The following is a 24,293-nucleotide window of genomic DNA, read 5'->3' on the forward strand; positions in this document are numbered from 1 at the left end:
CTGCTCCTCGGGCACAAGCGTGAAGTTCAGAAAAGAAGTTTAAATTTTTTTTTGTTTTTACCTGGTCTTTTTCTTTTGTAAGTTCATCAAAAAACCGTTCCGTTTCAGCCAGGGTCCTGATTTTTGCGGTGTACTCAAAGTCCGGGGCGCGCCCCGCGCAGCTGCCGGGCTCGCCCCTCCCGCAGGCGGCCTGCGTGCCGCCGGGCCCTGGCTCCGGGGAGCGGTTGTGGTTGGCGAGGATGTCAGAGGCTTTTTGGGGATGTTTTTGTTCTATCGGAGAGAAGAGAAGTTTCTTTGATTTCTTATCAGGTTTCCTAATAGCTCGTGCACATACTAAACAAGTCACCCGGCTTCCCTCTCTGGACACGGGCGCTGCAGGGCCAGCCACACAATGCAGAGACACACGGACTCCGTCTACCCGCCCGGTGCCCTGCCCCCACAGAACTCTAACGCTGCGCCCCGTCCAGTGACCTCCCCGAGTGAGTCTCTGTAGACTCTCTGTAAACCCCAGTGCACTTGCCATAAACTCAAGGCAAAAAAACAGTCTGAAAACTACGCAGCACATTCACACTGACACGGAAGAGTTAACAGTTCAGGGGCCTGCCCACGTGATTCCACATACATCATCTTACAACTTCATCCCAAACTGAAAGGAAAAAGAAAAGCCTGCCCAAAGCCCGAGTGTAAAAATTAGGAACGTAAAGAGGAAAAGTGAGCGGCACGGCCGGGTCGCTGAACAGGAGCGTCCCGCGCCCGCAGGCCCCCGCCCCTCCCAGAGGGTCACCATGGAGACCCGGGGGAGCTGCGGGCACGCTGATTTCCAGAGGCCCCTGGGTGCCACAGCACTCGTGGACAGGACGTGATGACACTCAGAACCTCGGGAGGGGAGCGCAAACTCACGGAGCGAAGGGCTAACCCACCCGCCGTTGCCGAGGACACGCTACCTTGCACGTCATCTAGAGGGAGAAACTGGAGCTGTTTCCTCGGGCCGCTGCGCTGCGCTGCGGGCTCAGGAACAGTATCTAAATCATCCAAAAGCACATCAAATCTATTGAATGAAGCAAGTGACTCGTGAGGAAAACCGACCACTGATCTCTCCCGTCGCCACTAGAAAGGTGAGCTGGCGTCCGGGCAGCTCACACAAGGACACAGCTTTTTAGAAGGGAAGCCGGTCACGCGATTTTCTAAAAACTGAAGCTTAGTCTATGTTTTCTTTTCTTCTAAGTTTATTTTTAGAGATAAAGGGAGGGAGGGAGGAAGAAAGGGAAACATCGATGTAAGAGAGAAACGCTGATCGACGGTCGTCTGCCGCACAGCCCTAACCGGGGACCTTGTGCCCTGATCAGGAATCGAACCTACAACCTTTCAGTTTGCAGTCCAGCGCCCAACCCACTGAGCCACCCTGGCCAGGGCTGGTGTGAGTTTTCTAATGTAAAAGAACAGCTCCGCACCGGAGACATTCGGCATTTACCCACGTGGTATCTCGTTTACCCGGCACGACTACCGTAAGAAATCAGCAGGGCGGGTATTCTCGTCCCGTCCGCTTTACAGGAGAGGAAACTGAGGCCCACTGAGCTGGAGTCGTTTCCTCAGACCCCTGCAGCTGGGCCGGCAGGAGTCAGCCGTAGACCCCCTGCGCCCCCGGGACACACGCTGAGGACCCCGAGTCAGGGAGGACCCGTCTCTCAGGAGCCTCGGCGCGCCTGCCGGGAGCTCGGGCCACGCCAGGCCAGCCCCCGGTCTGGTAAGAATGGCTCAGAGACGTCCCTGCACCAGGCACCTCTCGGAGAAACAAAGACTCACCGTTCTGCGTCCAAAAGCTGGGAGGGACGGTTCTGGGACGGCATTTACATTTAGTGGTGGCCAGTTTGCACAGTCACAAACTGTTTTCAAGTATTACAGTGTTTTTAATTTTTAGTATGACATTCATTGATATGATTTAAATCCAGAGAGTTCCCATTAACTGAAAAACTAATGACAGCTAGAGGCATAAGGTGACCTTTTTCTCTAATCAGTGACACGCATCTCTCGCCCGACAGTCTGGGAGGACTCACCGGGTCGGGCTGCTCTCGGCCTTGCTGAGGAGGTGGCTGAACCCTGGGGACAGGTTCTCCCTGGGGGACCGCTTGGGGCTGTAGGCCACCGCCACCGGGGCCAGCATGATCTCGCGTTTGCCTGCGGGCGGAAGCAGAGAGGAAACACTCCTTCCCTCCTGTGTGACACGCCTGTGACGGCGGCAGGGCACACACTTTCTTTTTCAGGACTTTTGTTCTAACTTTCAGAGAGACACAATTTCATTTAAAACTTTTTGAGAGACGAGAACAAAAAATAAAAATAATTCCTAGCCCTCGCATCCGGAGGGCACCACTGCCAGCAGTAACCTCAGCGCTTGGACTCAAAACCGGTTTTTCAGGATTTTAGAAGTCAACCGGAAATGAGCCGGAGACGCCAGAGCCCTGGTGACCTTCCCTGGGACAGCCATGCGGGCGTCCCTCGGCTGCTAGGAAACTGAAAACTGAGGACCTCAAAGTCCAGGGTTTGAGCCTGAAAACCACCCCTGCTGTCGGCTGAAGAAAAAGGGGACGACCGCTGAGCAGCATCAGGCGCACCCCCGAGCAGACGTGTCTCTGCCGGGAACACCTGCCGCACTAACGCTCGTGGGACAGCGTCCACGGCCGGGGCGGGTCTCCGGGAAGAGGAGGGCGGACGGCGGTGCGCCACACCAGACCCTGCAGTGGCGCCCGCCGCAGGGGTGTGCGGGGCACACACAGCCTCCCTCGACAGACCGGCCACGCTCCCAGTCACAGGCACCTGGTCAGCCAGATGACTCTGTCTTGAAGAAGGTCGCACAGAGAGATCCCGCGCCCAGAGCGCGCTCCGGGGTGCGCGGGAGGGCGCCGAGGGCGGGGAGTGCCCGTGTGCGTGCACGCGTGTGGGGATGCGCGGGCCCTGGCGCCTGCCCGGGGGGGGCCGCAGCCCCGACTTACTCGGAGCGCTGGACTTCCGAGTGGAGGGCGGCAGCGACGACGACCTCTGCGCGGCGGGGGCGGCCCGCCTCGGCCTCTGCTGGGCACACTTCTCTGGGGGCCGGCCGGCGCCGGCAGACCCTTCCGCCTGCTGCGGATTCACTGGTTCTGTGCGGCAAGTGCAGAAGAAAAGGAGTCAGACCAGGCAGAGCCGCATCGGTCGCCTGCCTTTGCGAACAGAGGGCCGCGCCAGCCAGCGGCCCCCCACGACGCAGGTCGTGCTGACACCTGCAGGGGTGCCGGCGCGGACGAGAAACGCCGAGGAAGGAGAACGGGGGTTATGACGCAACCATTCCGGTTCCCCATTTCCATGGCACTCAGGGCGACTCCAAAAGAGTTTGTTTTCAGGGAGCGGTCGCGGACCGATTTACTAGGAGACGGGGCTCTGGATGCCGCAGCAAAGAGGCCCCGACTCGGTTCGCAGGCCGGGCCGCGTGGGCAGGGAGGAAGCGTGAGGAGCGGCAGGAGGCCCCGGCCCCTGAAGCAGCGGCAGGTCCACGGTGCTCCTGGCCGGCCACCGGACGCTCGGGGGCCGGAAGAGGGGACGGCGGGAGTGTCCCCTCCCGCCTTATGGAAGACAGGTGTCTGTCACAGCTTTTTGATGTAAAACAAATGGATGTAGAAAGGTTACAGACAGCCTTAAGAATGCCGTGGGAATCTTTAATGACCAGAATTAACACATAATCTGCTTTTGTAAAAGGTACGTGCTACGCCATGACCGACGTGAACGCTCCACTGGGGGAGGGCACCTGAGCATCTGTGAGGTGGGGCTGGGGCAGCAGCCACCTAAACGGACCCTTCTGCCTCCTTGTGTGGGGACTCCCCTCGAGAGCGGGGGCCGTCACTGGGGGAGAGGGAACACACCACACGTCTATCATCTCCCTGTCCACACCAAACAAGGAATGGGACACTTACTGTGGGACGTGTCCTCTTTCTCTGTCTGTGTGCCCCAATTTTTAAATATTTTTTCTTCATTGAGTTCTTTCAAAGCTCTCATGATTGGTGTGTCTGAAGTCTCTCTCTGCTTCTTTAAAAATAAGTTTGCCGACGAACTTGCAGGTGAAGGACCCTTCTCCGGAGGCGAGGGGCACCTGCAACGACAGTCGAGAGACACGGGCGCTGCAGAGGGAACCCCTGTGCCGCTCGCCCGGCGACGCCCCAGCCCTCGGCGCGGCATGTGTGGAGGTGGGGTCCTCGGGAGCCGATGAAGTTAGATGGCGTCAGGAGGGCGGAGCCCCAGGAAGGGGTCAGTGCCCCAGTGAAAAGGAAGAGACCAGCTCGCTCTCTCTCTCCGCCCCCCTGCCTCCCCCTCTCTCTGCAACAAGGAAAGGCCAAGTGAGGACACGACCAGGCAGAGCCCCTCACTGAGAGCCCACCCGCGCTGCACCCCGATCTCGGGACCCCCTGCCCCAGCGCCGGAGGAGACAGACATGGGCGGCTGCAGTGCCCGGTCTGCAGTGACCCGCCACAGCGGCCCGAGCGCAGACATGCGTGTGCTCAGACTGTCGGGGGTAAAGGAGAGTGACCGTGCACCCCACAGGGAAGACGTGTCTCACAGCGCGAACCGAATGGAGCCCGTGTGTGGGAGCCCGTGTGCCCAGCCCGGTTCCCCACCCCTCCCCTCCCCAGCGCGTCAGGAACACTCCATTACTACGGCACCCTGGCGCAAACGGGCGAGGCTGCTCGCGGGGGCCTGGGCTGTCGGGGTGCAAGGACAGGTACCAGACCATCGGGGGCGCAGTGCGTGTCAGGGCACCCACAGGGCAGCTCTGCACGGCCTACGGAGGCGCACTGCCCGCAAATGAAAACCGGGCCCTTAAACCAAAGACACTAAGGGCACAGGCAGGCAGCTCTCTGGGTCTTCCTGAACGCCCAGCGGCAGCCGGGACCTCCAGGAAAAGCAGCCACCCCCGGTGGGACCTTCAACGGTGACCTCACCCCAGAGCACAGGTGTCCTCCGGCTGGCTGGCCGCCGTCCTGTCCCAGACGTCCAGGGGCTGGCCTGTGAAGATGGAGTACTCTGCGCCTGGAATCAGCCACTTGCGCCTGCTGACGTCCGAGGTGGCCAGTGTGCTGCAAAGACAGGGGTTTGTGGGCGTTACGAGGTCTGTGCTGCCCTTCGAAGGGCACCAACCGGAAATGACCGGTTCTGGGAGAGGACTCGCCCGCTCGCACGGACTCCGAAACCCGACACATGTGAACTCTGCTCCGTGGGGTGAGGGTCGCGCTGCGCTGGCGCTGCAGCTTCCGTCCCCCATGGCCAGTCCTAGCCCTCGGCCTCCATCGGGGCCCACGCCCCGCCTGGCGGGGATCGACCGGCAACCTTGCGGCCCCACCCACCAGAGAGCGGCAAACACTCTGCAGAGAGAGGAGGCCAGGAGCTGGGGCTGAGCCGAGGGCCGGGCCCTGAGCTCCCCGTGCAGTCCCCTGGCCACCGCTGACTTCCACTCGGAGCTCACGTGGTTTGCAGACTCCAGGCAGAAACGAAGGACCTCCCCGAAACCTTTCCAACCCTGCCACCCAACCCATCGCCCCGTCCTGGGGGTCCCGCCCCCAGAATCCCTCCCAAATGCTCTCTTCTGTCCAGTTCCATGGTCACCAGCCACCACCACCCTCCCTGCCAGCTCGGCCACCGCCTGCCCGGTCTCTCTGCTTGTACTCGCGGCAGGCGCGTTACACTGAGAAATCAGACGGCACAGTTTCACCTCAGAAAGCCCCCAAAGGCTTCCAGTGGACTCGGAGTAAACGCCGAAGCCCTGACCGCGGCTCAGACACAGCCACGTGGGGGGGCCTGCGCTCTGTCTAGGGTGAGAGCACCGGCTGGGAACGCCCGGGCCACGCCAGCCTCCCCACCCGGTCCTCCCGTCGCACGGCGAGCTCTCTTCCCGCCCCGGGACTGAGCAGGGCCAGCCCCTCCGCGCCCTGCTGCCCTCCGCCCCGCCCGCCTCCCGCACTGCGGCAGCTCCACACGCGCTCCCCGCCCGCCCCGACAGCGGCCTCAGCCTTCCCGTTTGTTCTTGCGATGCTCCTGTTCAGCGACTGACATAGTTTTCTCTTTAAGGCACTCACCACGCTGCCCAGGCTGCTGTGGCCCAGTGGACTGAGCACCAGCCTGCAAACCAGAGGGTCGCCCGTTCGATTCCCAGGCAGGGCACTTGCCTGGGTTGCAGGCCGGGTCCCTGGTGGGGGTGTGTGAGAGACAACCAATGGGTGTTCTGGGCTAAAAGACCTGTTACAGAGTTTCAGCCCAATGTCCTGGTTTTCACACACAGAACTGAGCTCCAAAACAAAGTAAGTGATTTGCCCACAGTCAGGTAGCGGGGCAGAGTCAGAAAATAAACACGTCGTGATCCCCTTACTCCGCGGATCTGATCCTGCCAGCTCCTCCTTTCAGCAAAGGCCTCTGCTTAAGAGCGTTTATGGTATCTAGTAATTAGATGTTTTTACGCATCTAAATTCTATCATGACACTAAACCCTGACTGACTTACGACTGAGGCAGAACAGCTTCCGAGTTCAAGAGAAGGGCGCGTCTACTTCTAGCTTCAGAGATCAAACAGAACCACTTACTTGGCGCGGGAGGGCCTCGTGGGAGTTCTAGGATGATGGCGAAGACTCAGCATGTTCTCATGCTCCACCTGCTTGACCTGAGCTTCAAGTTTTGAAATCGTTCTAATGCAAAGCAGTAAGATACATTTTAGTGCATTTCAACACATTTAAAATGTAGCTCAGCTACAAATTACCTACTCAACAGACCCTTCTAGAAAAGGGGAGACAAAGGGGCTGCAAGCCCATAACCCTGTTCACGGTAGAAGCCCCCGCGACCCTCCGGGCTGAGCACAGGCAGAGCCAGCGAGCAGGGAGGCAGACACAGCAAACTGCGCGGGGGGGCACTGCACACCCCGCCACTGCAGAAAGGGGGGCGGGATAGACACACTTCCCACAGCACGCAGGAAAGTTACAGACGTGACTACAGATCAAAACACACAGCGTACAAAGCAAATATAAATTCAAGCACTCAAACTAACTACCATTCTAACACGTTTAACTCTACTGTGTGTACGTTCACATGCACGAAATACACAGGGTCCGGCAGAAGAAATGCCTGCGTGTGGCTGACAGAGTAACAACATGGTTGTGATAATTTATAGTTTTAACTTGAACACCTCACCTAAAATATCACAGGGCACGCTTGAGTGTGATACTGCTGCGTTACAGAATTACATGCTTACGATTTTGTAGTGAGAGATTTTGTGATAAAAAGGGGCACTATTTGTGCCGGCCCCCGTGTGCAGGTGACACTCTCCCAGCAGAGGAAGCGAGCTGAACCCCCGGTAACAGTGCCGTTTCCCGTCCGCCATCGATAACTCTATTCCTTCCTACCTAAGCAAATCAGATCACGGATACAGTCCCCAAGCCAGATCTTTAAGAAAGTAGATGACCACACAACATTGGTGTGAATGCTGTTCTTTTGGGAGCATAAAAATAATTCTGTGGCCCTGGCTAGTGTGGCTCACTGGATTGAGCACGGGCCTGTGCATCAAAGGGTCACCGGTCCGATTCCCAGTCAGAGCACATGCCTGGGTTGCAGGCCAGGTCTCCAGCTGGGGGTACGTGAGAGGCAACCACATAATGATGTTTCTCTCCCTCTCTTTTTCCCTTCCTTCTCCTCTCTCTAAAAATGAATAAATAAAATCTTTTAAAAAATAATTCCATGAACTTGACTGTTTCTTAAAATATTTTTCGATAATTTACCTATGCTGAGAAAATCCATAATATTTGGGGAAATGTACACCTGTCAAGCCCAACCTCCAATATATTCTGATCATTTACAAATCTCCTTCAGCTAAAATTAAACGTATTTCTATGTTAAGATTAAGATAAAATCTAATCTCAAAGTACTTCAAAATCCTTAACAAACACTTTCTTTTCGTCACATTCAATACACTCATTTAAGTGCTGAAACGACAATTAGAGAGGTGTCTGCTCGTTAATAAGATAACGCACTTACCTTTTCAAATCAGAAATCTGAGTCTGTGCATCAAGCAATTTATTCTCCGTTATATTTAATGTATCCTATGGAAAAAAAAGAAAAATTCAGCCAACTGTAAGATTAGTCAAAAGTAGTCCCTTTATTTAAAAATGCAAAACACAAAACTAATCTAAGGCTGCACCAGGAAGATACTCAGCCAGTGCGGCGCCCAGCAAGGGCCGCAGACGGAGGTCAGAGGTCAAGGAAAAGAGCGAACAGGGCCCCGGCTCGCGCAGGACAGCCGCACAGACAGCGGCACAGACAGCCGCGTGCGGCGGGGAGCGCCCGCCCCACCCTGCTTGACCAGGACCCGCCAGGGGCTCAAACGCCAAAATGGACATATTCCACCACAGACTGGACGGAAGTCTCAGCACAGGGCTGAGGGTTTCAGATGCAAGGAGCCGGGGGCCGGGCCGGGCAGGCCGGTCACTGCCCTTCGGAGACCTCAGCGCTGCACGTTTGTGACGCAGCCGAAACACTCAGACCCCCGACCTCACAGTTGTGGGGTCTCACGGAAAACAAACACAGTTTCCAAACAGAGCTTTCATTAGAAATTCAAACACAATCCGCAAGCTCAACCCCACAAAAAGTCAGTGCTTTGAAAAATGAAACTTTGTATTCAAATAGTATTATTTGCATCTGCGTGGTATCTTATTCTTTCTAAAAATTGCATCTCAACCCATCTCAAATGCCATAGCTGTTCAACGAATGTTTGTTGAATTAACAAATCTACCACTCCCACTCCCAGGGGCCGGTGTCTGAGAACAAGCCCGTCACAGGGAGGGTGCGTGAGCGCCCAGTTCCCAGAGCTACATGGGGATGGCGGAGGGGCTGGAAGGGGGCAGGAGGAGCCCGGGGTCCAGCCCGGCGTCCCGCCCCCACCGCAAGGTCCGAACAGGAGTGAGGAAGCACCGTTACCTTCACCCGGGCGTGCTCTCTTCCCAGGGACTCGTACTCTCCTAGCAGCTACAGGAAAAACAGAGAATTGAACCACAAAATTAATCATTATAACATCGACTGAAGGATACCCTATAAAATAACTGCCCACACTCTTTTAAAATGCCAGCATCATGACAGAGAAAGGTTAACAGTGTTTCAAGTTCAAGGCCACTAAAGAAAGGCGAAGGTGAAGCGCGATGCTGGGCTGGGAAAATGGCATCAAGGGCAGCTGGCACGGGCCGCATCGCTCTCCGGTTTCTGCACCGTTTCAGCTGCGCTGTGGCTGTGGGCCAAAGAGCCCTTGTTCTCAGGAAATACGTTCCGAAAGTTAGGGGCGAAGGGCCTGGTGCCCGCCGCCTGCCCCCCCGCCTGCCCCCCGCCGGTCCGAGGAGGACAGCGGTGCGTATGAGTGGCAGAGCGGGCACAGCACCGCACTGCTGTCTGCCCCTAGGGAAAGGAACGGCAGGCCTGGCGAGTTTTCTGTAAGTTTACATTTATTTCAAAGAAAAAATAATAATTTCAGCCCGTACCCTTTCAGCAATATTTTAAAAGATTAAAATGTATTTGCATTGTTCTGTTTCGAATTGTCACATACTCTTTCTTGCTAAGGTAGTTCCACAGAGTAGAGGTGCCAGCCCAAAAGCGTAATAAAATAAAGTACTTCATTTTAAAGTAGCTACGTGAGACTTCTGGCTAAAGACACATGCGTCACAGGTGTTTCTCTTCACAAAGCCACGGAAGAGAAAACAGGAGCGGTGACAGCAACAGGTGCACGACGTCAGTGACGACGCAGCGAGGCAAACGAGGCCGAACCGGGGGTGCTGATGGCGAGGGGGCCGCGCTTACGACCCTGAGGGGCTCAGACCTGAGTGCCACGCGAGTGGCGGACAGGGCAGCGCACAGGGGACCGGCTGCACGTCCTCGGCAGAGCGGTCGGAGCCCAGGACCCGCCCCAGCCAGCGATGGCTGGGGCACGGCACGACGCAGTGCAGACGCACCCAGCCCCAGGGCTGCTGGGACGCAGAGCGGGCTTCCTGGCATCAGCCCCACACGCGGACCACGCCGTCACGCGGACCACGCCGCGAGGAGGGGGAGAGAGGGGGGTCTGCGTCGGGAGCACGGGGGCGAGAGAGCGGAACTATGATCACCGCCCCGACTGAACAGACGGAAGAGAGAGCTGCACCGTGCCCTGGGCTGACGGGAGTCAGCAGGGTCTCTGGTGTCTGAAGTGACAGGAAAACAAGGAAAGAGTCAGGCAAGTTTCGTTTTCAGAAACATGGAGGAAAACTCGAGAAGAAAGAGATGAAGGGACGGGGCGTGGCGGCCTGCTGGGAGCCGCCCTGCCTGGTTTCAGAAGCTGGAACCCCCCCCAGGGCTAAGGCTGAGTGGGCGACCTTCGGACCACAAGCCACTAAGGAGACAAAGCTCACCTCCCTGGCAGGGGTGCCACCTCTGCTTTTACTTCGCCCTGCCTGGCCCCCAGTGCTTGATCGGTTAGCCAATGACGGGCGAGACTCCCCCAGGGGAGGACAACCTAAGACGGGCATGATCATAGGGGACCCGGGGAAAGACACAGGGGGCTACAGAAAAAGGGGACGATGGACCCTCGCCCCTCGGCTTTGACATAGCCTGAGTCCTCATTCTGTCTGCAAGGAGTCTCCTAATTCCTTGGCTGCCTTACTTCCCCTGCCTGACTTAAGCCTGAAACAGTGCTGGTGGTGGGTGCCGCCCTGTGCTGGAAAGAAAGGGTGGGTTCCCCAGGGTAGTCGAGCCTAAGAAAGAATGCATAAAACCTGTGAAGCCCACTTTGCTACTACCCTCAACTTAAATATTAAGGGACCAAGCAGGAAGTGAGTTTTATGGCCCTTTAGCTATCTGACCCTGACTCAAAATAGGCCCTCAGAGTTCTTTGAATATTATCTATTGTTTAATCATTTCTGCCTGACAATGATTGATGAGCTTTATTCCTGTGCAAGTTGAACCCAATAAAAGCTTGTCAAGGCAAGGGTCGGGACGCTCTCCTCTCGAGAGAGTGGCTGTGCCGTCCCTTTTCCTCCACAGGACTCGGTCGTCCGTGTGAATGTCTTGTCTCATCCACAACACCTCGGGCACTGCGGGCCAGGGTCTGTGACAGCGGCCCCCCCGCCCCCGCACCAAGGTAGAGAACTCCGAAGTGAAAAGGGGAGAAGACTGTTTCTCACGAGACACTCAACCATTTAAACCATCCATGTGTATCACCGCCATGAACGTACATTTTAAAACCCAAAGCAACAGGAATCAAATGTAAAGCTATTAGGAGGAAGCTTTTAATAGCCAAATCGCTTTTAGATTTTTTTAGGTACCATGACAAAGGATATGAAGAAAACCTTAGAAAAAAGTATACAGCCTGAAACCTACTCCAGGTTCAGTGACACACAAATCCAATTTTAGGTGAAATTAAACCAGAAAGAAAAAATTCAGTCAGCCCTGCTCCAGGTGTGGCCCGTTTCACTCGGCCTCCCAAGCGGCCTAAGGGCAGGAGCGGGAGGGGTGACGCCGGTTCTGCAAGCTCCGGCTTCCTGCCTCGAGCAGGGTTGGTGCCCCCCGCCTCCCTCAAGGGTGTGTGTTTATCCGCAGCTACAGTGAGGTTACGTGAAACAAAAATGAATGCGGGGAAAGCATAAGAGCTTGTCCAAGTACGGCATCTGCAGTTACTTCAGCCAACCACCTCACCCAGCTGCCACTGCGTGCCACTTACATCTTGAAACATTTTGTTTTCCTGTTTCAGCCTGGCGTCCTTGTCGTCGGAGAGTTTGTAAGCATTCTCAAAGGCTTCCTCCAGGTCCTGCAGCCTCGCTTTCAGTCGGCTGATGGTGCTGTCCTTTTCCTTGCTGCTCGTTCGCATTTCCTCGATCCGCTCCTGCAGAATTTTGGAGGCACTGCTGGCTGCACTGAGGCGCTCTCTGAAATCACTCTACAAAACACAGATGAGGGCAATAAATCGCTTTCCATAGACATAGCTGTCTCGTAGCAGCTAATAAACTGTGGGCATTAAACTGTAAAAGAAAAGCAATAAAGCAAAACATAGACTGGAAATCAACAAGTTGGCTGTCTGGTCATGGCCTGGGATGGGGACCAGGAAGGGTGGTGGCCGCGAGGCTGTCACCGGGCGTAGATGGGAAGCCACCGTCTGAGGAGCTCTGGCCCCGGGACCTGCGGTGTGTCCGGCCAGGCCCGCCCGCAGAGAGAGAAAGCAGGCAGGCCGGGGCCGGGAGACGGCAGCGTGCGGGGCTTCTCCGTGAGCGAGGACGACGCTCTCCGACGGACTGTGACGGCGGCTGCACACGTCTGTGAATCTGCTGCACACCACTGAGGTGCACACGTTAACAGGGTGAGTTTTACGGTATACAAATTATATCCCAATAAAAAAATTAAAATTGTAAAGGATAAAAGCTTATAGTATCTTATGAAGAATAACCTTTACAATAAGATATCCTAAAGGAGAGAACATAAAACACAAAACCAAAGGTTTTACGAAAACGATTCATCTGCCTCTGAAGAGTTCATGAACGGGCTTACTGTTTCTAACATGAGGACACCAGAACGGCAGCAGCACCGAACCCTTACTTACCACTTCTCTCTCCAGTAAGTTATTCGTACTCTCCAGTGTCCGCACCCGGCTCGTGGCTTCGTTCAGAGCACCATCTAACTGGCTGCACCTGGGGCCGTAAATAGAAACAAAAACGGTCGGAGGGTCAAGTCCTCTTCCCGACAAGGGTCCTGTAAATCTCAGGACGCCCAGGCAGCAGGCAGCACACAGCACCAGCTCCACGTCAGCTCCACGTCAGCCAAGGCGCAGGTGTTTCGTACAAGGCATCCCGATGAGCCTGATGGCCGTGGAGGATCCGGAGAAAACCATGATATACAAAGATCCCAGGAACTACCGAGTGAACAAAGCGGATGAGAACAGACGCCTCCTGCACACCCAAGTTCCCAGCAGCCCCAGCGCTGCTTCAGAGGGTGGCTGCGCAGACAAACTCCGGCGCGTGTGTCTCCGTATGTGCGCAGTGGGATACCACTCTGTCTTGGAAAGGGAGGAAACCCCGACACAGGCCACAACAGGGATGAACCCGGAGACATTAAGCTAAGTGCCATGCCCCGTCACAAAACTCCAGTACCGCACGATTCCGCTTCCACAAGCCACCCGGGGAGTCAAATCCACAGAAGCTCACGGAAGGTAGAATGATGGCTGCCAGGGGCTGAAACACCGAGAAAACTGTTCTTGAAAGAAAGACCAACAGTCACGTGTAGGTGTGTTGACTGTACTGCTCTGTTCTCATCATCACACTGACTCCGCTTTGCCAGAGACCTCTGCCCCACCCCCGAGTTCGGCCACACAAGGTGACAGTCTGCTACCCTCGCTGGCCTACATTACTACTGTTGCTGGTCCCATACGCAGTCCTGGTGGGATTCTCCAACTGGGGACTTGAAGTTTGAAAAACCTGCCATGTGTGCAGACCACGTAATTGGTGTTGGTCTTAGGTGAATCCTTTCCGCAGACTGCGTGCTCACAGCTTCCGGTCCTGTCTGCTGTCCGCCGGCACACACGGTTTTAGGCTGCGAGCCGCATCACATCCCTCCAGGAGCAGCGCCGGAAAACCGTGCAATGCCGTCGTCTGCGTGCCACCATCACATTGGCTCCAGCACCGTCCGGTATTGCCGTGGCCTAAAGCCCTGACTTCCAACTGGCTCCCCTCCACTCTCTCGCTGCTCTATGTGCTCCTAGCAGCTTCCGGTCATAGAAATGTTTTCATTAGCCATCAGCTACTCGGTGCTGCGAATGCTAGGCCTAACAAGCGCTCCTGATGGCTAACTGGGCTTGAATTAAAAAAGAGAGAGAGAGACCGAGGGAGCCTAGCAGCCATTTCCGTACAAGGGCCTCCCACACAAACGGCACTTTGCAGAGACGCTGCCCTGCGCTTCTGCCCGCTGAGCCAGCTCTTACACAGGAGCTCCCGGAGTTTATTTCAACCAACGGGACTGGGGCTTTCCCCCATCCAATAAGAGCCGCGCTACTGTGACCAATCAGGACAGTGCCTCTGGGCCAATCAAACTGTGAGAACTCAGCATCTTCATTTGCATGAGGGCAGACCAATCAGGGACCAGGGGCGGAGACTCCTGTCTATATAAGCCAGCTCTTCTTGAGATTAGAGAGTGCATTTTCTCCTGAAGACCACTGTTGCCTCGGTGGAGGTGGAACAATAACAGACCTTCTGGGGGCGGATTTCACAGCCATGCTAAGTTACTGTTAGGGTATTTGTACTAAGTAATTTTTCTTCTCCGCACCCCGGATTGCTGCCCCAAACCATCAGTTGAAAGCGCCCTCTTTGGCACCCTCTCTTTAACCTAGCAAGGTCTACTGATGAGCGTCTTTCAAACTTGCGCTTATCAACAGGAAGTACCTGTGGCTGTCTTCGCCTTCTGAAGCAAAAACAAAACCTTATCCTAGCCTATCTTTTTTTGTCCTGGAAAGCTTAGACCTAAAACCAAACACACAGGAAACTTAGGCCTGGATTTTTTTCAGGCTCTTTTTCAAATTACGTCTCTCTACCACCGCAGCCCCGACCCCACCACCAAGAGCAGCGTGGAAGCTGCAGACGCTGGGGAGTGAGACGGCTCGCCCACCTGCCCCGGCGGCGGCTGCTGTGTAGCCTCGTCTCCCTAGTGTTCAGCAGCGCCAGCTGCTAGTCGGACCGGAAGATGTCAGTTCCCTCATGAACTGTTTTCGGGGGGCGTAGTCTTTTCTGCCCGGGAGAAGTCTTTGCTGTCATCTAGGCTGGAGCAGTTCGCAATCTAAGTCGGGTCCATTTGTAAAGCGTGTTGCGGTGGCGGTACTGGACTAACTGAAGCGTCTGATTTTGTCAGTCATTCTCTCTGAAATGGGTGTGACGCTATCCCTAATGCAGAGCCCTTATCCCCTGTGTTCCTGTGTTCCTGTGGGTGGTATTTTTTAACAGGATAATTGCTTCCACGGATTCAGGAGTGTTTAGGTACAAAAAAAGGTTGAGAACCACCCCAGGACATCAGTCATCGCCTCTTCATTAGGGACCCCCTTGCAGCCCTGACCCTCCTGGGCGCGACATTCCTCCACACAAAGTCGGCTCAGCGGCTCTGGTGTCCTGGCCACAGGAAACAACCGTCCTGGCGTCAGTTGTACCGTGTCTATAAGAGGTTGGTGCAAATCTGTAAACATAATTCTTAGGCAAGCATGTTTTTGGGGTTAACATTTTCAAGTCTGAAGCACATGCTTTGAAAGTGTTTTATCATCAAAATATACTATGGGGAAAAAAATATATCCAAGTCAGAGAACCCTAACAGTTAAATTATATATTTATTTTTAAAGATTCTTTTTTTTTCCCTTTAGATGGAGGGAAAGGGAAGGAGAAAGAGAGGGTGAAAAACATAGCTAGGTTGCCTCTCACACCCCCCTAACTGGAGACCTGGCCCGCAACCCAGGCACGTGCCCTGACTGGGAATCGAACCAGCGACCTTTCAGTTTGTAGGGTAACACTCAGCACACTGAGCCACAGTCAGGGCACAGTTAAATTATATTTTTTAAACTATTACTACATTTTAAGTTTTACCTGTCTACGAGAATTTGATTCGTTTTTCTCCAATCTTCAACTGCAGCCACTTCTTTCGCCTCCAGTCTCTGTCTCAGGCTGCGCACTTCTGCCTCGTAGTAAGCCCGGAGATCCGCTATGTGCCGGGCGTGCTTTTCCTTCAGGCTCTGCCTGGCGCTGCTGGCGGGGGGAGAGGGATGTGTGAGGCGAGCCCCTCCTCGGTCTCCCCCAAAGAGAGGCCCAGAACACGGCCATTCTCCTGAACAAAAACACAGTCTTTTTCCTTAGCGCACTCACAGAAAATATAAATACGTTAATATACAAGATGACAACTATTAAAGTGAAAAAATACATGGATTATTTAATTTCTAGAAAGTCTATTTCAAAAATGCTATTTTTTAACTTAAGATTTTAAACGTTACTAAAGTTCAGTAAAAATCATGTTCATCATTTAAGCAGACACCATAGAAAATCTATTAACAGTGCAAGCCACCCACTGAAATACATACTTAGACAACATCACAGGATCTTCCAGGGAAGCCAATGAAATGCATTCTGGGACACTGTTGGCTGTACCTGGAAGCTGGGACTGACTGACTGAGGCTGCAGTTACCATGACAGTGTTTTCTTCCTCCACGGTGTTGACCGAGGTGTCGTTACTAGTGACGGTATAAACTGAGGGGAACGTGGAGCTGGTCCTGCTCTCGTTTGGGAATGCGTGATTCTTCCACGAGTCCACCGGTGACGCTTTGGCACGGGACGGGTATTTCGGGAAGCCTGACAGCTGAGAAGGGACATTACTTGCTTGCGAAAAGGAGTCTATGTCCGAGGGACCAGACATGGGTTCCAGGACAGAGTCCGGCGAGAAGGACAGCCTGTCATCGACGGCATTCAGAAAGCCGGGCGGCTGGACCCCTGACACCTGCTGGTGTGGCCGCAGGTGCAACGTCGGATCCAGAGTCAGGACCTGGAAACGAGACGGGTGGCGGCAAGGTCCCCCCCTGAGCTCTCGGGGGGCTGGGGGGGGGGGCCGAGGTCCCCGGGGAGAACAAAGCTGCAGGACAGGCACCCGGCAGGGCGCCGGCAGCTTTACCTCGGGCGGCCGGTCTGGGCAGGAGGCAGAAGTGAGATCCCTCTCGGGTAACTGCTTGTCTTCCCTTTGCTTTTTATGGTAAATGTCCTTCAGTGACGGCAGCTTCATCTCACAACTAGTGTCAAACTTAAAGATACGGAACAAAATTACTTAAATGGTATTATCAATGATGAAAAAGTTGACTGGTATCAAGATCGACACCATAATGAGATTTTAAAAAGATTTTAAATAAACTGAGACTCTGGATGTCACATGTACGGTAAAGGTTTGGAAGTCAAACCCTCCTAGAATGAGTCTCCCTCGCAACGAAAAGCCCTCACAGCCCCCGGCGACGAACGTTAAAGGGCCACGGACCCAGCCCGTGAGCAGCCGAGAACGCGTCCACGGAAGGAAACCCTCAGCAGCCCCCGCCCCAAGCGAGACCCGAGCTCCGGGAGAACAGGCTCAGAGTGGGGGAGCGAGGCCGGGAGAGAGCACTCCTCGCCAGATTCACCCCCTGCAACCCGAGGGGACAGCCGTCAAGGGGTGGGGTTCCTCCGCCGTGCGGTCACTTCCAGGTCAGAGCCGACAGACAGGGACAAAGTGTCTCTGTGGCCGACACCAGGGCTCTCAGGGCTGACAACACTGCAGAGCGCTCTAAGCTCCAGGTACTAAAACTCGGGCTTCAACCATTTCGAGGTGGGAGCTAGTGCGGGGTGAGGCCCCTGCCTGGGGCCTGGGTGCCGGGGCTGGAGTCGCTCTACTCAGGGCTCACGGTAGTTGGCACTAGCTGCCACTTGCCACCACGCCGATGACTTCTTTTCTCTTTGTATTTTCAGATCTCTGAAGGAGGCCTCTTGTAATTCACGGCACCTTACGACTATGGCCAGTCAAGTGGCGGTGGGGCGTAACCATCACTGCCCGCTCATAAGCAACTACCAAAGCCATTGAAACTGGCCGCACAAGTGTCCCAGAGCTCCACCGGAGCCCCCGGGACCTGCTGTGGAAGGGACAGCGACTCAGACACGCTGAGCAGCAGCGCCCCCCGCCCCCTTGTCCCGGGAGTCAGAGGCAGGCCGGCCCCGGGAACCACTCCGTGGGGCGAGGCCCGGCACCAAGGCTTCCGGTGCTTTTCTCCAGAAACGCCGAGTCGCCAAGGAAACGGAGCGTGGGAACCGCAGAGACCGGCGCTGTCGTGGAGAGAGGAGGGCAAGCCCCTGCAGGCGGGGAAGTTCTCGCCGACTTATTTCACCCACACTTTCCTGTTCACACATCACTATGGGCAAAGCTTACGCGGTAAACATCTATGTTTAATGACAAGCTCTTTCTATAGAAGAAAAAAGAAATCCTGAGTGGTAAGAGAGCACCGTGCCCGTCTCCGCACGCTTTTTCCTTGACGGCGTATGAAACAGGAAGTCGTAAATCGATCTGGTGGCTCCTTAGAGCCCGCAGACACAGGACTCAGGACTGACTGTCGGGGAAGCAGCACCAGGGAGCCCGGGGTCCCAAAGCCCACCCGGCCTCCCGGCCCCGCCCAGTCTCAGGTCCCCACCCTTCCTCTGGGTTCTCCCCGGGTTCATCCGTTCCTCCTCTGGCCCCCTTCCTGGGGGGGGACGCGCCAGTGTCCGCCCCTCCCTGGCCTCCGACGTCTGCAGGTCCGCTGGCGTCTGCCCACACCTGTCACTGGGGCTCACGGCTCTCCATCACCGTGACTGGGTCTCTCCTCTCCCCAGCCGACTCTTCTCTCATCCCCCGGTCAAAACACAGACGCGAGGTGTGCCCCTCAACGTAAGCGTACTGGAGAGTTTTGCTTCTGTGCTCCGAAAGGGAACACTGACTTCTCTCACTGGGCGAGAGTGAGTGCCGCCCACGGGCTGGCCCCGAGCTGGAGTGCACACGGAGGCGCGGGAGAGGGACGGATGGGAAGCCCAGCGGGCCTGAGAGCGGGGGAGTGTGTCCGCGGACCTGCTGCTGCGTCTAGAACAGCCGGACGAACCACCTCCGTGCACTGCCCAGAGCACGTGCCGGGCACGTCCGACCCCGCTCGTTCCGCAGCCCCGTCCCTAAGCCCACACAGGGACAGGGTCCGGGAGCAGGCGACCACGGTGAGAGGCCACGCCTGTTTCTCTATCAGAAACTGGAAACTACGGACTGCACCGCGACAGCGAGGGCTCACCCGCGTCTGCTAACGCGCACACGCCCCACGGGTTTCCAGTTACCTGGCTTGCCGACACTCCGGAGGAGGGTGGGGCCGCGGGCGGGTCTGCAGCCACGGGCACGGAGCGGGGCAGGTCCTTCTCCTGCAGCCCCCAGGGGGTCAGGCCTGCGGGCGGCACACGGAGGGGAGGAGTGAGGAGAGGGAACGAACGTGCCTCCGGCGCAGCGCGCTGTGCCTGAGACAGGGACACGGGAAGGAAGGAGTCCCTGCCCGCCCGCGTGGACTAAGGGGAATCTGCGCGAGAGGCTCCCGTGGAGAAAGCCCCACCACGTGGGAGTCCTACCTTCACGGTCCGGACCTTTCAAAAATATGGTATCACAGTCAAGATCAACTAGCACAATGCCAAAAATTTTAAAGACAATTTCTTTAGGAATAGTACAGACTCACATGAAAACAATGGAAAAAATCCAGCAACTGAAATCTTTATGGAGCATTTACTGTGCCGGGCCGGGGCGGGGACGGGGTGGGGGGCGGGCGGACTGCAACCTGAACGGTGAGCACATCCCACACTGCGTACGGTAAGTCAGAGAGTGGGGAACCCTCGGGGGGCGAACTTAGTATCGAAGAGAAGGAAAAATTTTGGGGGTGGGGTGGCAGGTGCTCTCTTTGAACGGGGGTCAAGCGGATGACCCTCATGGCGAGGGTCACGATTAGGAAGGAGCCAGCCTGGTCGCCGTCTGTGAGGCCCGCGAGGCAGTCCCATAGAGGGCAAGAGCATTCCAGGCACAGGAAGCCGCCGATGCAACAGCCCTGACAGGGGTGTCCAACCTTTTGGCATCTCTGGGCCACACTGGAAGGAGAGCTGTCTCGGGCCACACGTTAAATACACAAACACTAATGAAAACTAATGAGCAAAAAAAAAAAAAAAGGCTTTAAGTAAATTCACGATTTTGTGTCCAGCCCACAGGCCCACAGGCTGAGGGCTGGACAGCCCCGAGTGAGAACCCATCGGCGAGTGAGCAAGCAGCTCCGGCTGAGCAGAGACCGGGAGGGAGCCGCAGAGAGGGCGGTCCCGGCTGGGCCCCTGCGAGGGCTCGCCGTCCTCTAAGGGAAGCGGAACTAGCGTTTGGAGCAGAGAGGTCATGTGACCTGGCTCGTCCGCACAAAGGAGCAGGCAGCACGGATGCCAAGTGCCAAGTGCCGGAGGCTGGTCAGGAGGCTGCAGCAGCCCAGGACAGATGACAGGCTCTACGACAGGGTGTCAGAGTGCACGTGGGTGGAGTTGGGCCATTTTCAAAAGGCACAGCTAATCCCTCTGACGAAATGGGTGGAGGGACGTGGCAAAGGGAGTCACAGTGTGAAGCCGTCAGAACGAGACGGAGGCTGCCACAGGGAGGGGAGAAGGGCGCACGGAGGGCCCGCACTTCTTCAGTGTCCTGAGGCGCCTGGAGGACGCTGAGAGGACTTCTGGGCGGGCTGAAACAGCCGTGGGAGCACACCATCGGTGCTCACAGCTCTGGGACCCCCAGGAGGGAGGCCCAGCGGCCAGAGGGGCGACACGGGGGGGGGGGGGGCGCCGACAGGAGGCACCCCGCTCACTGCCCGCGGTCCTCACCCGCGGGGAGATGCGGTGGGTTGGACATGCGTGAACAAACCCCTCTGAGAGCATCAGTGCCCGTACCTGGTCCTGCCTCCGACAGCCAAGAGCCCGGGCTCCCGTCCGGCTCGCGGAGGTAGAAAGCACGGGGCGGCGAGGCGGCAGCGAGCTCCGACTGCAAAGGACAGGGACAGCTGTGAGCGGCGGCGGGGCGCCCCGGGGCCAGCCCCGGGCGGCGCCTGCCGGAGGTTCGGGCACAGAGGACCCGCTGGCCCTCTGGCCCCGAGAAGCCAGACGGCTGCGCTCGCAGTGAGCAGTCCCCGCTGCTACACGACCGACAGGAGGTCACGCGGGTCTCCGCGGAGCCGGCAGGAACGCGCTGGGAGCAGGCACCACCCAGTGAGTTCGGAATGCGAATGCATTTATGCTTTATAATTCCAAACGAAATTCAAGGTGCCCAGAGGTAAAGTCTTTCGGTATGAAAATCCATGTAAGAGCTATACACTAATTCACTTTATCGTTCAAGTGTAATACATCAAGCCAACTCTGGAAACCACCGGCAATGACCGGCGCGAACTCTAGTCGGTGACGGCCTCTTGCGCTCAGACAGGCGGCAGCCGGGCCCAGAAGGGGCTCAGACGGACGCTCGGCACCAGGCCCGACGAGGCCCTGAGCCCGTCTCTCCGCCGGCAGCCCGGCACGGGGCCCCAGGAACCGTGCTCCGGGGAGGGGCCTGCGAGGGGACCGCGGCGGCGGGAGATTTCTCGGTCCCCCACCGGCGGACCATCAGCGCCTGCGGAAGCCTGCCCTCAGCGGGGCAGAGGGGACAGCCCCCGAGGCGACGCCGCCCCACCTGCCGAGGAGGAAGGCGGAGCCTCCCCTCTGCCTCCTGAGTCGCCGCTCAGCCCCTTCTTCCTCGGTGAGAAACCCCCGGGCCACCTTCTGCCTCACTGAAACGCCCACCCGTCCCAACTCCTGTCCCGTCTCAGGCCTGGGAAGGCCAGGACGAGGGGACGGGCGCCCACTAAGTGAACACTGCCCAGGAACAGCTCTCTTCTTCCGATTCTGAGGAGTGACCTCGGGCGCTGCCCACAGTGGGCAGGGGGCTGGCCCGACACGCTGCCCCCAAGCCCCCTGAACCCCTCAGGAATCGGAGGCGGCTGCAGCGAGCAGGCCTGGCCGTGCGTGAGAACGGAAAGCAGGGGCAACGTGGAAGGCCCTTCACCCGAAAACCCAGCCGGGGTGTGGGGACCACACAGCTGTCCCAGGCAGAGCAGCGAGGAAACAAAGACTGGGGCTTCAGGAAGGTTTCAAGAGGCGCCCGAGAGCACCTAGTGCCCCAGACAAACTACCAAAAGTGTTAGAACAAACCTCAGATCCTGCGAGAATTCTGAGCGTAAGGATCCCTTGGTCTAGCCCTGGCTGGTGTGGTTCAGTGGACTGAGTGCCGGCCTGAGAACCAAAGGGTCACCAGTTCGATTCCCAGCCGGGGCACATGCCTGGGTTGCAGGCCAGGTCCCCAGTAGGGGGCATGCGAGAGGCAACCACACATGATGTCTCCCTTCCCCTCTTTCTCCCTCCCTTCCCCCTCTCTAAAAATAAGTAAATAAAATCTTTTTTTTTAAAAAAAGGATCCCCTGGTCTAGACTGAACCTAGAAAAAACAACGGGAGGAGAGAAAGATGAAATAAAAGGGAAGTCCCACAGACTCCGGTTCAGAACTACACAGGTAAGAATGCATGTCGGCTGTGGACCTTTGACTCATCTACCACATTATCTGAAAATCACTTAAAACTCAGAAAAAGCACAGAAACGTAATTTCCCCTAATGATTTAATGCCAAAACCATCATTCACCTTAAAAAAGAGATGAAAAATAAAACGTATCCAGGAGATGATCAAAGAGAAGGAAACACTCAAGGGGACGCCCCCTCCACACAGCGCCCCTCCCCGTGCAGGCCCAGGCAGGCCTCCCGGGCGTCGCGGCTGCTGCGGCCGATTCTCCGCCGCCCAGTGGGCGAGGACCAGGCGGGGCCAGTGGGTCGCCAGCCTCACCGCCAGGGACAACCGACCTCCCAGCTCACAAGTCACACCTGCACCACCAAGGGCTGACCGCCTGGGGTCGCAAGCAGATTTTCTTAAGCTCCTCGGACGTCTCCAAGGGGCAGCAAGGTTTGGAAACCACTGGGTACAAGGACCAACACTGAACTGCAGTGACAGAAGACACAGGAGGCTCAGCCTGGGACTCCGCCGAGCTCCCACCACCACCCCGGCGCTCGCAGAGGAGGGCGTATCCACAGGCTGCGACCCAGGCAAGGGGAGAACAGAGGGGAAGGACCTGTCCGTCTGGGGACAGTGTCCCCTCCCGCCCCCTCCTGCCCTGAAAACAGCTGCCGCCCTGTCTCCGGCGCTGCCGTGCGCTCACACCAAGCAAGGGCCCTGCACCTGGGCGGCATGCGAGCTGGGACACAGCTCCCCCGCAGCCCCCGGGAGCTCCCCGCAGCCCCCCTCTCCACGCCCCTCCCCCACACACGCCGAGGCTCAGGGCTGGTGGTGTCAGGGAGTCCGAGCGCCAAGGGCTGCAGAACGGCAATGTACTGAAAGAAAAGAGGAACGAACAGGCCTCCCGAAGGCCAAGCGACTGTCTTCTCGGGACTCCTGTCCAGTCGTCCTTGTCACCGGCTGACGGAAAGCCTGACTCAGCTTGTCAAGACACGGCCAGTTTGTAAAGGCACCAAGTTCGTAAAGAAACCTGATTCTCCAACTTCAATGTGCTACACCAAACAACGTTCCTCTGTGATAATCCAGGCCAGAAGGGCTTTTAAGATGTTTAAAACTTAGTGTCTTTAACTCTTTAATGAAAGCAGCTACTGTATCAGCAGAAGTTAAACACCGAATGTCTCACAATCTGGACTAGAGTATGAATTCGGTTGGCCAAACTTCAACACTTTTATATAAAGGCATCTTAAAGCCTTCAGACATTCAGCACTACGTCTTACAACTTAAGAGTGGGACAAATTACTTGACGTTTTTTAAACAACTAAATCAATCACTCTCTGGTTAAATGTGAACCTCTGCAGTAGAAAAAGAATCAGGGCCTCTATAAAACACTTCGGGTTTTTTAGTATTTGATCCCTCACTGGTTCTGATGTCTGGGAAAGAACCAGCGCGGAGAGCGAATCGTGGCTCCCAGCCCTCTGTGACGAGGAAGGAAGGCGGGTCGAGGAACAAATTAACGCCCGAGAGAGAGGGCACGGACAGCTGTGCCGCGAGCAGGCAGCTCGCCCTGCGGGGAGGCAGGCGGGCCAACCACTGTCACCTACCTTCTCCGCGGGCGCCGGCTGGGCCTGCTCGCTCCCTCGCGGGGCCGTGGGACGCCCCTCCTCCGCACGCGCGCCCCTCAGGTGGCTCTGCTTCTTCGGCTTCTGGGCCCACGACGTGACAGCTTTGCTGCTGGCAGAGAGCGAGCGAGATTGCCCCTCAGGCACTCCACTGAGCGCGCGCGGGTCCCGCAGGTCCCGCGGGTCCCCAGCCGCGGACAGAGCCCAGAGCTGTTCCCCGACAGCCAAGGGGGCGGAAGCTTGGGGACTCCCCGGAACGTCCTTTCCAGCTTCTCGTCACCGGAGGCGGAGGGAGCGGAAAGGCTAACGGTGACCAATAGTCCACCTGGTCTGTGGCCAGGGAGCGGAACAAAGCCACATCGCAACCCTCGTCTGCGGCGGAAGCACAGACACTAATCGTTGCGTGGCCAGCAGCTACGTTGTGCGTGCACAAGGCTGGTGCACAAGTTACGTTGTGCGTGCACAAGGCTGGTGCACAAGTTACGTTGTGGTGCACAACGCAGGAGCTGAGGCTCACACCCGCAGATGACA

At 56.7% G+C, this 24,293-nt stretch overlaps 1 protein-coding gene across 8 annotated transcripts in view; it reads right to left on the reverse strand.

Annotated features, from left to right (window-relative positions):
* MPHOSPH9 (M-phase phosphoprotein 9) overlaps positions 1 to 24,293 on the reverse strand; it is a 39,157-nt gene that overhangs the window by 3,955 nt on the left and 10,909 nt on the right. For 3 of the 8 annotated variants that reach the window (XM_045842621.1, XM_045842583.1, XM_045842639.1), the window contains 17 exons: positions 23,745 to 23,874; positions 20,509 to 20,599; positions 18,889 to 18,992; positions 16,691 to 16,816; positions 16,107 to 16,564; positions 15,619 to 15,777; positions 12,606 to 12,693; positions 11,733 to 11,948; positions 8,975 to 9,022; positions 8,036 to 8,100; positions 6,595 to 6,696; positions 4,965 to 5,099; positions 3,942 to 4,117; positions 2,988 to 3,134; positions 2,055 to 2,175; positions 945 to 1,048; positions 62 to 270 (listed from right to left, as the gene is read on the reverse strand). In XM_045842621.1, coding sequence (XP_045698577.1) covers positions 62 to 270; positions 945 to 1,048; positions 2,055 to 2,175; positions 2,988 to 3,134; positions 3,942 to 4,117; positions 4,965 to 5,099; positions 6,595 to 6,696; positions 8,036 to 8,100; positions 8,975 to 9,022; positions 11,733 to 11,948; positions 12,606 to 12,693; positions 15,619 to 15,777; positions 16,107 to 16,564; positions 16,691 to 16,816; positions 18,889 to 18,992; positions 20,509 to 20,599; positions 23,745 to 23,874 — 2,479 coding nt within the window. Of the gene's footprint in view, positions 1 to 61; positions 271 to 944; positions 1,049 to 2,054; positions 2,176 to 2,987; positions 3,135 to 3,941; positions 4,118 to 4,964; positions 5,100 to 6,594; positions 6,697 to 8,035; positions 8,101 to 8,974; positions 9,023 to 11,732; positions 11,949 to 12,605; positions 12,694 to 15,618; positions 15,778 to 16,106; positions 16,565 to 16,690; positions 16,817 to 18,888; positions 18,993 to 20,508; positions 20,600 to 23,744; positions 23,875 to 24,293 lie in introns of those variants that run through there. The other 5 variants (XM_045842613.1, XM_045842593.1, XM_045842603.1 and 2 more) reach the window with 5 other exon arrangements.

The sequence above is a fragment of the Phyllostomus hastatus genome, unplaced genomic scaffold, assembly GCF_019186645.2.
Source record: "Phyllostomus hastatus isolate PE091 unplaced genomic scaffold, TTU_PhHast_1.1 phas_contig_1162, whole genome shotgun sequence".
NCBI classification, from domain to species: domain Eukaryota; kingdom Metazoa; phylum Chordata; class Mammalia; order Chiroptera; family Phyllostomidae; genus Phyllostomus; species Phyllostomus hastatus.